Below are 12,700 nucleotides of genomic sequence, written 5' to 3'. Positions count from 1 at the left end.
GGTGGCAGCAGCCATCCCCGTGCCGCCCTCTCCGCTGCCTCCCGCGGGTCCGCTCCACCTGTAGCGCGGCCGCGGGGCGGGCAGAAGGCGAGTGCCCCCCGCCCTCTCGCTTCCCTCCGCCCGCCCTCCCTCCCGGGACACGGCCGCCGCTTCCTCCCGCTCCGGCTGCGGCCCTGACGTCGCTTCCTTCCAACATGGCGAGGGCAGGTTGTTGCTGCGGCCGCCGCCGCCGCCGCTGCTGCTGCCGCCGGTGCTGATGGAGGCGGGCGCGGGCCGGGGGCGGCTCGGGGACTGACGGGCGCCGTCCGCGCACACACGCAGCAGGGGCGGGGGAGGAGAAGGGAGGAGAAGGCTTCGTCCTCCCTCAGCCGCGGGGTTTGGCTGTCGGCGCTGCCCGGGCCCACTCCAGCCTCCCCCGGGGGAGCCGCCGAGCGGGCGTCGGGGCGCCCTCCGAGGGAGCCCTTCCCTCCTGCCCGCCGCGGCCCCTGGCAGCGCTCCCGGCGGGAGCGGCCGGTGCCCTGCTCTCTCTTCCTCACCCCACCCTCCGCCTCCTCCTCTTCTCACGGCTCGATCGCGCCCATGTATGAAGGGAAGAAGACGAAAAACATGTTTCTGACCCGGGCCCTGGAGAAGATCCTGGCCGACAAGGAGGTGAAGAAGGCGCATCACTCCCAGCTGCGCAAAGCATGCGAGGTGGCCTTAGGTGAGGCGCAGCCCGGGCGGGAAGGGAAGGGGCGGCCAGAGGTCGGGGTGCGCTCCGGGGGCCGCTTTCCCTGTGTGTTAGTGTTGCGGGGGGGCTGTGGATCCTCTGGGGGGACGAGGCAGAGGGGCTGCCCGGCGGGGAAGGGTCAGGGGAAGTGAGGCTGCGGGCTGAGCCGTGGCACAGGTCTGTGTCGTGCTGCAGAGCCCCACAGGCCCCCGGCGGTGTGTGTGTGCTCTGGGCTGCGGGCGAGCATCGCCGGGAGCGGCCCCTCCGCACAGGGCCCCGCTCTGACAGCGGCGGCGAGGGCGCTGCAGCGCCCGGCGGGTCCTCCTCCTCCTCCCCGCTCGCAGGATGAATAGGCAGAGAGGGAGCTGAGCTGAGCTGACCTGGAAGCAGACGGCCGGCGGGGAGGGAGCAGGTGACAGGCAGCGGTGGGGGAGGAGGGACGGGTGAGGAAGCGGGGGTGGCAGAGAGCAGAGACAATGACACCGGGCCACGTCTGGAGCTGGTGGCCCTTCGCAGCCGGAAAGAAGGCTAGAGAGGGAGAGGATGGTCCGGGAGATGTGCCAAGGAGAACCTTAACCGAGTCGTTTCTGGTGGAGAAACAACTGATGGGGAAGGGGGTTTCCTTCGTGCATGTCAGAGCTGGAGCGGCCACGGAAGATCACAAAATTGTTGGGGTTGGAAGGGACTTCTGGAGATCATCTAGTCCAGCCCCCCATGTTGTTGGATTCCCAAGAAGTGCGAACGTTTGCCCGCCTTGGGCCGAAGGAGGGGTATTGGGTTTGTAGTGCAGCTGTGTCAGCACCACCTTGTCTGGGAGCGTGAGGGAAGTACCAGTGCTGGAGAGTACAAAACACATGTACACATCCAATAACAGGCAGCGTAAAAGGACAGCTTGGGCTTCACAGTTCTGACATGACAACTACAGGCAGGGCTTGAACCTGTGTGGCAAAATATGGACATATTTACTGAAAGACTTCTGGAGAAAGACCTGGTTTATTTAAATAATACATAAATGGATTATGCCCCTCCCTTTCTAGTGTAATTGTTTCTGGGCTTGGAGATAATTATCTTGACTTTGTACAGGAATAATGTTTGTTTAAATGGATTTGTTTGAAGAGACAACATGAAGCTGAAACTTGCTTGTTTTAAAAATGAATATAAGTAATTTCATGCTGGTTTTTTTTGTCATTCTATTAATTTGTCTTTTATAGTACTTAAAAAAAAACAACCAAAAAAGAACAATCCTCTTTTTGTTTTCTTTGTGTGTAAAAGACCCTGACAGATCGAGGGCAGAAATAACCATAGTTCAACTATTTATTTTTTAAAAATTAAAATTGATCAGAAAGAGTTTTTCCCTTACATTTTTCACTTGTCACTAGAATAGTGACAACAGTAGTCTTATGATTTATGCAGGTGGGATTAAACTGGTAATCCTTTGACCGTTCCGTTGATATGAGACTGTGCATTCAACTTAGAAATACAGCAGAGAAACTTTTGGGGTTTTATTGTTAAACTAAATTTATATCCAGCCTGCATGTCATCCGTAGAATTAGACATGGATATTAATCTTGTGTTTCTGCTGTACTTTATTTCAATAGCTTGATCTGTCTTAAGTATCATCCAGATCCCTCCAAGCATAGCTCCATCCAGTGTTTTACACAGATTATAAAACAAGCCCTCTAGACTGTACAGCCTGCATCTAATGTCTTGTAAACTGAGACCCCCAAGCACACATCCCAGTGATTTTTGTCCTACAGCTTCACTGAAACCTTTTCCTATGGATCTGATCGTGTGATTGGGGCCTTAATAGGAAAACAATATGATGTGGATATAAAAACCATTGAAGCAGAAAAGAAGACATACAAGATTGTGTATATTACCTAAGTATATAGGAGGGCTTCATGAACTTGAAAAATATCAGACGTGATCTTAATTAACAGAGTCTTAGTGAAATAAACTTTTTTCAGTTATGGCACAACAAAGTATAGTTGGTGATTTTAAATGTAGTGTGGTCCATTGTCTGGTTTTGTGTGTGATAGACTCCTAATTCAGGAGTGGCAATATGTAACTCTTGAGTAGTGCTCATGTCTAGCTATAAAAAGCTTTTCAGAGGAAAGTAGGTATCATCCTTATTTCACATGTGGGGCAACTGGTTGTGAAAGCTGAGCTGAGATTTTCATAGCATTTCATAGTTTTGCAAGTAGGATGCACATGTTGTGCTCTGTCCATCTAGCTCCTCATCTGTTGGAGACTCCTCTTCAACTGGACGCTTCTTTGCCACCTTAAGCAAGGAGTACAGACTTTTTATTCCTGAGAAATTGCTTTATTTTGGAGAGCAACAACATTAATGATAAAACATTAGTAAAATAGTAATTTAGAGTTAAATTCAATTTGGTGTTAAGTCTGGCAAAGTCTGACTTTACAGCTTTATTGGATTTTATTTTAGTGGTTGTTAAATAAAAAGATAACTTTGAAAAATCATTTCAGTAATTACATATCTTCAAATCAACACCTTTTTTTTCAGTCTGAATATTTAGTTGGTTGGTCTTCACTGAAATTATCTGATTAATACAAAACTCAGCCATTACGGTCTTTTTTTTTTTCCAATTACATGTCTGTAGTAAAATGTTGCTTATTAGTAGTATGTCAGATATTCTAACTAGTAGTTGTTACTAATCCAGGCTCTTTTTTATTTCATTTTTTGAAATATTTTCTTTTTTTTTCCCCTAAATCCACTATTTACATTGTCTGTATAAGATCCTGTTGAAGTATTTGAGAAATGAGCAAGCACTGACCAGAAATACGGTATTCCTGTACAATAGGCAAACAAATTGCAGCTCTGCTTTCTAGACTGAGTATTTAAGAATATTTTATTTTAAGAATCTTTTTTTAAAGAATCTTTAATAATATCCTTTTGTCATTTTTAATCTCCCTATATTTTCTTATAAATCTGTGCTGTTGCACTTAATTGTGTTACAATTATACATTGTTTATTTTTGGTTTACAAATTCATAGATAAAAAAAAGCCTGCAACATTCCTGGTGTATGTTACTGTGACAGTCTGACCTCTGAGCAGGTGTTCAAATGAGATTCTTCTAGTATGACCATTTTTGTAGTCTATTAGAAGATAAGAAAGCAAAATATGAATTAAGTATTGCAACCTGAATTATAGATGTTCTTTGGCTTTTTAACAGGGATGAAATTAAGCCTGATACTTGTAGTATCCTGTGTTTGATGATTCACGAGATTGTGTCTGGATTAATACAGAACAGTGGACTCCGAGTTTAATGTTTTTTTTCATGTAATGTTGTTTTTTCTGAAAGATATTCTCTCTGTGTAGAAAACATAACATTTCACTTAATGTAATAGACCTAATTTAGAACTTCATATTGTTTATTTGCATAGCAACAACTCTTAATCTTGGTAAGGAATGAGTTTATCCTTAAAATTGTCCACTTGCAGAAAGCATTAGGCAGCAAGCTGTCAGCAGGATTAGATTTAAAAGCTGCTTTCCAGTGAGTTACCTCCACTGCTGTTTCTGTATTGGTTTTCAGGCATATTACAGTATAGGAAACTTTACTGTAAACACGCTGTGTTTGCATAATCCATGAAAGGTTTTGGGGGGCAAAAGATCCTCATCTGAACATAAAGTTTTTAGTAAACTGAACAAAACTTGCTAGTGCTTTGTGTCAGAGTCTGGAGTATGTATTTTTCTGCCTGGAAAGGTGATTTCATAGGACCAAGCTAAGCAAACCATAATCCCCCGCTTGCATAAAAGCTGCTAATTCAACTACAAATTGGGAGTGAAGCAACTCTTCCATAAAACTCCAAACTTCAAGTAATGTAAAATGATGTGGATATGTACCTAGTATGTGCTTCAAAGAAAAGTGTGCAAGTGCTTCTTGGAGTTCTTGGAACTACCAACCAAAGAGACCTGGAACTTAGTTTTGAAAGATTCTTTAGCACTCCTTGGGTTATTTTAGTCTGTCATGCAAGGATCCTGCTGGATGATGTAGGTCTCATGCAGTGTGAAAGTAACAGCTCTGTTCAGTTTGTGCTGCCATTACGTGCACGTGTAGGAAGATGAGGCAGCAGGATATAATTAAGCAGTGGATCTTAGGTTTTGTGAAAACAGGTAACATTTGGAGTAGGACTTACCCAGGGGTGGGAAGGTTCATCTGCATCCTTACCTGCACAGATTGGTAAATGACCTGGGAAAGTCTCACCTACATACATGTTTCTGTCTCTCTTTTTACCCTTTTACTAGATCCTAGTTTCATCTTCTTGTGTCCTTCACATATACATATGATCATGTATATTAGAATAAGTTAGGTTAACAGTCAGTACTGAAGTGCATCTATGTGTTGGAACTACTGGGTGCATTGGAAAATACCTTCCTAATTTATGATGGACAGGTAAAAATACATTTCGAAGACCATTATCATGTTACTGCACTGAAATTAATTTTATTGGAGAAGTTGAGGATGAGTGTAATCTGGATAGTGATGCTCTTGGTAGGCTGCCTTCCCATCTTTCATGAGAACTAGTTGTCCTTTTTTAGAATCCAAAGGTAAGAATTTTTTATGTCTTTGCTGAATACAAAGAGATCTGTACCATTGTCTGTTGTCTGCATGTGCTAAGGGCATGTATTTTCACAATATATGTCAGTATTCTCCATAGAAAATTTATTTTCTGGTTGTAATTGTTCTTCTGAAACATTTATCTTTAAGTAAGCAAGGAGGATAAATGGATACTTCTTGCTAGTAAAACCCAAGATGTATATTTAAAAAAAAAAACAACCAAACCCCTAAAAGTTACAGCTGCCATTCCCTCCTCTTGCTTGCTTTGCTAAGCTTGGGGTTCATCTAGCAGGCTTTTAGTCTCATCTACTTTTGCAAAGATTTAAAACTTGACTTGGTAACAGTAAGTTTGGGTGACCCCATAAACTGCTTTCCAGGTTGCCTTCTGCGTTTGATGTGTAAGGTACTGTTTATGTAGAATTTATGGTGCTAATTTAAGAAAAGTTGTGTATAGTGGGAATTTTTATTGTTTAAAATGCAATCAGATCTTGGCTATACAGAATGGTAATGCTGATGAGCTTCTTCAAGAAAGGGGATGGTTGGCAGCGTGCATGTAAGAATGCATTTGTAGAAAACAAGGTGGATTGTATCTGGGTTGGAAAAATGTTAATGGATAATGAGTATCAAATACTTGGGTTTTGTCTTGGAAGATAAAAATGGTATTTCTTTCAGGTGTAACTTTGACTTCATTCTGAAATATGTGTTCGGTTAAAGCCTTTGGTATTTTGAATTTTAGCATTGATTTTCACTATCTTTTAAAATTTAAGTTTGAAAGACTTCAGCATATCTTTGTGACACAGGACAGCTTTTAAATACCTCTGTTCTGCTGCATATTTTAGAGCTCTAACTGGAATGTTGAAGCTTAAAATGAGAAGTTGTTGCTTTGTGACCAGAATGCATCTATTTCTTATAAGAACTATCTTTGCTGTTTCGTGGGGTTTTGTTCTAGCTCATTTTTCTTTCTGCACACTTCCAGTGTATTACTGCTGTAATTGTCATCTTTTAATTTCTTCCCTTAGTTCTTGTCTCCAGTTAACCACTGTGTCATTCATTCAGGATGTCAACAGTGTCCATTCTTGTGAGTCTTCTTCACATATAGTTGAAAAAAAAAATTAGTTTGACTGTTGACATCAGGTGAACATTCCAGACCTCTTCTGGAATCCTTCAGGGAACAACTGGTATTGAGATAGTATTTTGATACCTTGTTAAATATGTTCACTTGTGTAGTTTTCAGGAAGGATTGTCACGTGGGTGTTCATAAAGAGGGAGCATCAGCCAGTGGTATTTTAGTCAGTCTCTCTTCCCTGTTCTTGGCAAACATCCTAGCTGAAATCACGGAGTTATAAAGACCTAGATGAGGAAGGCTTGTCTTTTTTGGGGGGGCACCCAGCTGTCAGTTTGGGTGTTTTATTGGTGTTGATACTTTTATTGGGTTGTTGATTAGTCTGCACTTTAAACAAACGCAGTGAGGAAGTGAGACCAGCGAACTTGTACATGACTCTCATTCAATTCTGTAACAGCCAGCCCTAAACTGGTGATTTGAGTGGGCAGGGAGAAGGAGTTTCACGTTTTCTGCATCCAGACAAAAACTTTCCTGTGTGACGTGTAAATTCGTGGTTTGCAGAGAGAAAATACTTTGGTCTAGGAAGGACAGCTACTGTCAGTAGAGCATCATAGGCTGAAGGGACTTGGGAAACACAGCTCTGCAGAATTCAAGAAAGGAGGGGAGGTACCAAGCAAACAGAGTTGAGTAAGAGGTGTGATAATTTTTATCTGTTAAAGAAGGCAGAACTCTATTGTGTGTGTCCGAAAGCCAAAAATAATGTGTTATAGCTGTGTTAGTCGGATGCATACAGACCAAGCTACACATTCTGTGTGTAGCTTAGTTAATCTGTGGTTCATTTCCATAAGTAAAATAGTAAAAGAAACTATAGGTTACTCTTAGGCAAACCAGACCTTTAAGAGAAATCACATACATACGAAAAGTCTCCAAACAATCAGGGAAAACATAAAATGCTTCTGTGGGACTTCATAGAAAGATGATATTGTACAAGGATAATTGAACAAGTGGTATGTGTTGTTCCTATGAAAAACATCTAATGTCAGAATCTAAAATTAAGAAAATAAACAAAACCCCACCAAATGAACAACACCTAGCCTATATATTTTATAGATATCTTCATGGAACACAGGAAAATGTTAAATAAAAATCTGTTTTGAGGGGTAAGGTGTTGATGATACTTGTTATATGATACTCTCCATTTTGAGCATAGATGTAAAGAGATGCTAAAAATAGACCTGTGAAGATCCGAGAGTTTGAAATATCTGGCACAATTCTCTTATTGATTTCTAATCAATCATAGGATGCCAAGACAATTCCAAAGGACTGGAATGTGCCAGCATTGTTACAAGTATGAATAGAAATTACCTATGTAATTTCTTGTGTATTGGCCTAATGTTGATCCCAGGCAAAGAGGTGGAGTGACTGATACATGATATGAGTGAGAACAAAATTGATAGTCAACAAAGTATTGAGAAAGATTAAAGGAAAAAAAAGGCAGACCCTCTACAGGTTTGAGTTTTTCCAGCACATTTTAGTCTTCTGTAAACCCTGCATTTTTCAGTGATGAGTAACAGTAAAAATTGCCAAACTGTTAAAAAAAGACTTGATAAAATTTCATTTGAATTGATAAATATTGACAAATTTGGTGTGGGATTTTTGTTTGGTTTGGTTTTAGTTTTGTTTCCCTTCCCCTTTCTTCATGTTGCTTCTTTCCAGTCCCCACTTGGTCTTAGCTTTTAGGAATTCTTCTTAATGTTGGTGATTTTGCTTGGTTTCCTTCAGGGGTTTCTGGGCTTGGTGTTGTTGGCTGTTTTTCTTTAATTTAAAGTTTTAAATTTTATTTTTAGTGCGGATGTATTAGTAGATGATGAAATTTCGGTTGGGAAACCGGAGTTCTTAAAAGAACTTGAAACCTTGAGGATGCTGAGCTCTTAGTACGATGCTGTAGTCAAGAGCAATGTGGAAGCTTGGGTAGGGAATGTGGAGCTTATACTGACTCTACCTGATACAGCTTATAGCTGTTTTATCATGCATGGGTGGGTTTTTTGTTTTTTGTCTGAGCTTTTTATTTTAGAACTGTATACGTGCTTTAATAGCACTAAACTTAAATAGAACTAAATTATTTCCAAACCCAAGAGTGTCTTTTAATAAGATGTTTAGATCATGATTGGTCTGGACATTGTTTTTTCTCTTTTGAAGTGATTTTAGTTCAGAATGTTTCATTTCTTTCCTCTCCTTGCATTCCTGATACTCCATCTATCATGTATACTCATGGGGTACCAGATCGCACAGTTATTGACGTTATGCTGTTTAATACTTGTTTTTGTTCAAATGGATCATATCTGCTCTCCTGTGCTCTTCAGTCTTCTTCATTTCACGCTTTTCTTATGTCAGAAGAATTATATTTTAAAGATAATTGAAAAACCATTGAGATAAATGGGTTTATTCAAACTCTTTTCTGTCTCCTCAAAGGGAGATAGGTTTCAAAAAGATGATCCATTAATAATATGAATTCTGCATGTACTGTCTTTAGCACTTGCTGTTCTAATAATCTTGAACAGGTTTTGTAATGTTATTCCTTCTTTTCATTTAGAAATAAAAATGTAATTAGGTTTGTAAATATTTCATGTCAAGAGATTTTAGCCAGTGTTGGATACAGGAGCGTTTTACTGCCTTTTTTTTTTCATCTTGAAGTACATGTGTGACTCCTGAATATCAGTTAGCATTGCACTTAGTTGTTAGGAATGTTTGAATGACCAGCATACTTCAGTATTGCACTGCGCAGCTTTGCAGTTTGAGATACTAGGGGGGAGATATTTTTAGACTTTGAAATTGAGATAAAAATATTGAGGTTTACTGAAGATGTTAAATAGCATTTTATACTACAGGGCTTGTATATTATGAGGTACACTCTCAGAGTTTCCAATCTGTGAATTAAAAATAAGTAATGTGCCACTGGTGTGATTTCTTCGGTAGCTTCCTATCATGTTTTAATTTTAGTAATGTGCTAAAAATTAACACAGATATTTGCACAAAACAGTGTACTTTTGATGCAGGTTGTAAGCATAAACTAATGGGAGTGCCCTTTCAAATGAAGATTTTTTTTTTTTTCCAAAGTATGGTTCTGTTGCATGTAAAACTAACACCTCTACATGCCTGGTAAGTGACCTTGCGGGTGCTAACAGTGTGTAGAAAGGTCTGGGTGTTACTGTTGCATGGACTGAGCAGCTGGCATAAAATCACTGGGCTTTTTCTGCAACTCAGGAAAGCTGGAAAATGCAGCCTTAACTTGGCTTGCTTCATTTGGCTAATGACTGTGACGTTTGCAAGAATGCTGTACTGGATCCTGTGTGGTGTATGGGGAAATAAATAGGAATAAATTAACCTCTGGTTTCATTATTTTGAAATGGAAACAGAGCTTTATAACCTTAAGTAAAATTGTTGGAATAGGACAGCTGCAGCATTTGCATGAAAGTTTGAAAGCTAGATAAAGACCATCTAAGTGTCTGAGACATATGATTAAAATTTTCTTCACCTGCAGCAAAATGAGACACTTCGATGTTTTCCACTTGTGATTTAAGACATGGCACTTTATTTTGTGTGATTATGTGTGCATAATTATGCATATAAATAGATCTCGAATGCCTAGAAATTTTGCTGTAAAGAGCACCTAAAAATTGTACCTAACACTGCGGGGAAAACAGATTGTGGTGGTCAGCAACGTTTGAGAAGCTTCAGGTTTGTGTCTTACGTGCAGAAAAGAAGACAAGAGGAGCTAAGTTTGACCTCCATCCCTGAGTCTTGCTCAAAACCAAATCTGCGTTCAAATTATTAACAGTCTTTTACATTGAAGGAAAAACAGTACTTGGACCATTTTATCCTTGTTCACTGCCTTATCACATGAAAGCAGAAGCTGCTGTCGGCCTGGTTGCTGTCCAGGGTTTCAGCGATGAACTTGAGGCAGGTGACAGGTTCTTTGACTGACTGTTGTTGTTTATAACAGCTTTTATTTAACCGCGTGTCCTAAAATGCTCTTAAAGAATGAGTAGAAGAGGCACAATCTCAGTGCAGTAGAAAGTATAAGTACTTTCTGTTAAATGGAAATTATATTGTTAAATAGAAGAATTTGTGTAGTTAATGCAAATAAATTTTTTTGTAATTGTTTATTATGAACTATGGATCCAGTGGATCCAGTAAATATGGAACTGAATGCCTTAAATTCTTCACACTTTGGTAAGCAGTGGTAAAAGAAGCACTTAGTAGCACAGTTTGCAGCATGGATAGAGTTAACTATATTGTGTAGTGGTGATCTTGCCTTCCACTTGTCTTCTTATTGGCACGTGAGAAAAGAAAGAATAGTTGTCACATGAGTAGTTGTCTTAATTTATGTGGTCTAAACTTTTCTCAGAAAATTTCATGGATGTAAATAAAGGAACAAGGAGAAGTAATGTTTCATTGTATTAATAATCTAATGCATATGTGCTGTATTGAAAGCAGCCACACTGGAGATTTCAAAGTACTTCAGTACTCATATTATTACTTCTTTTGTTCTTTCAAGAATCTTAGTCTGAGCTGCTTTCTATATCAGAATTTAATGGAGAAATTAGGACTTTAGTGATCACCTTGAAAGCTTCATTTGAAACATCTCACATCAGGACTTCAGATTTAAAGTTTGAGCTTTCTATTACAAATACAAACTTTTGTGTGGGTGAAAATTACAAATTTGATATGGCTGTAACCTTTTTGAGGGGCATACCATAGACATGAAAATAAACTTAAGTCCATGCTTCTTTGTTATCCTTTCTTTTTCCGCTGTCAAATATAACTTGATGAATTTTATAGACACGCATTAAATTGTGGTCTGCCTATCTTCTTGTAGCTGGAAAAGATAATGATTGTCTGACAATTCCAAGCTACAGCAGGAGGGAGGTGGCTTAATGCTCTTGTAATTAGTAGTATAATTCATGTATAGACTTACATGTGACCTTTAAAGTTTTAGTACTTGAAATGGATAAGAGTTTTGCAGTGTCATGTATTTTGTTGCTTTTGAAGTTACTGCAGTGAGCAGGCTACTTAATGGGAGTATGTTGGGGGATTTTTGCCATTTCTCAAGGTATTATGGACTTAAAAGTATCCTGTATTTAAGTCTGAAACAAAACTTAGTAATTTCCAACTTTTAAATTGCCTTTTAAACTACCCATTTACAAATGGGGAAGAAAAATGTACTCATCTACAGCAAGGATGGAGGTTAAAAATAAAGTGTAGATTTTTCCTCATATTACGAAGGGATCTTTTAAATTGATTCTAGCTGTTCTTAGAACTTAATACTGCACAAGATCTTACTGTCCTTGGTTGTGTCTTGTCTTTGACAAACCAGAGTTCTGATTGCTTGACAGAAAGGTGAATGGAAACCTCATAGACATTGAAAATGTTATAGCTTGTTCCTTTCATAAGGAAGATAATCATAAAGCATAAATGTTCATGCTTTTTGCAGGATGTGGGGAGGGTCACTACCCATAGTTTGATCAGTTTTAACTCCGGATTTTATTAAAAAATATTCTAGCAGCTAAAATAAATACCTACTTTGAGATAAATATGCTCATATGGCTGGCTTAGAATAATCATATGCCAGGATTTCTTTTATTCCATGAGTCTGTTCTGTATGTATACTACCCCTATTTAATATGTTGTATGCTTGTGTTTATGGAGGGCACAGCAGAGGTGTAATTACTTTTCTTACCCTGAGTAAACTGTGAAACTTGTATATAATAGTAATATGTGGTTATACTTCAAAAATATATGGAATAAGGATGCATCACCACTGCTATGCATGTGTGCTTACTCCTGAAAAATAATTTTTAAAGAAAAAAACAGGAATGTTTGAAGGATCATGTTACATGACAAAATGTTACTGAAGAGGTGGGCTGTGTGAAGAGGGGATGTGTAGCTTTTGTTTGTACTGCCAAATGATCCAGAAACAAGACTGAAAAACATAATGCCAGTCTTGTTCTGCAGCAGCAGCCTGTCCTTGCCAGAATAAATACAGAGCATTAGTAAAACATTTATTTCAGTCTTCGGTTGTCACCAACCAAGAAAATGGGCAAATAGAGCATAGTAGAAAATAACAGAGAAGTGTCAAGAAATAGTTTCATTAATAGGTAACTACATCAAAAAGAAATGTATGCTTGCTAGTATATGAATGGCAGAAGTCTTTAAAAATGGTCAGCTGAGAAAGTGTCAGTAATTTTAAGGTGTGGATGCTGTCTTAACAGGCCAGGAATGAGTAGGGATAATTTGTGGATAAGTCTTAATTACAGAGCATTGATTATGTAGGTATGAATGTTTAAT

At 39.5% G+C, this 12,700-nt stretch overlaps 1 protein-coding gene across 4 annotated transcripts in view; it reads left to right on the top strand.

Annotated features, from left to right (window-relative positions):
• Positions 1 to 277: 277 nt before the first annotated feature.
• ARFGEF1 (ADP ribosylation factor guanine nucleotide exchange factor 1) overlaps positions 278 to 12,700 on the top strand; it is an 89,851-nt gene continuing 77,428 nt past the window's right edge. For 3 of the 4 annotated variants that reach the window (XM_051768287.1, XM_051768278.1, XM_051768267.1), the window contains exon 1: positions 278 to 703. In XM_051768287.1, coding sequence (XP_051624247.1) covers positions 687 to 703 — 17 coding nt within the window. In that variant the 5' untranslated portion in view covers positions 278 to 686. The remainder of the gene's footprint in view (positions 704 to 12,700) is intronic. The other variant, XM_051768297.1, reaches the window with a different exon arrangement.

Source organism: Manacus candei, unplaced genomic scaffold (genome assembly GCF_025592945.1).
Source record: "Manacus candei isolate 608988 ecotype Guabito, Panama unplaced genomic scaffold, ASM2559294v1 h1tg000008l, whole genome shotgun sequence".
NCBI lineage: Eukaryota > Metazoa > Chordata > Aves > Passeriformes > Pipridae > Manacus > Manacus candei.
Note: the sequence above shows the minus strand (reverse complement) of the source record. Positions and strands in the feature narration are given on the sequence as shown.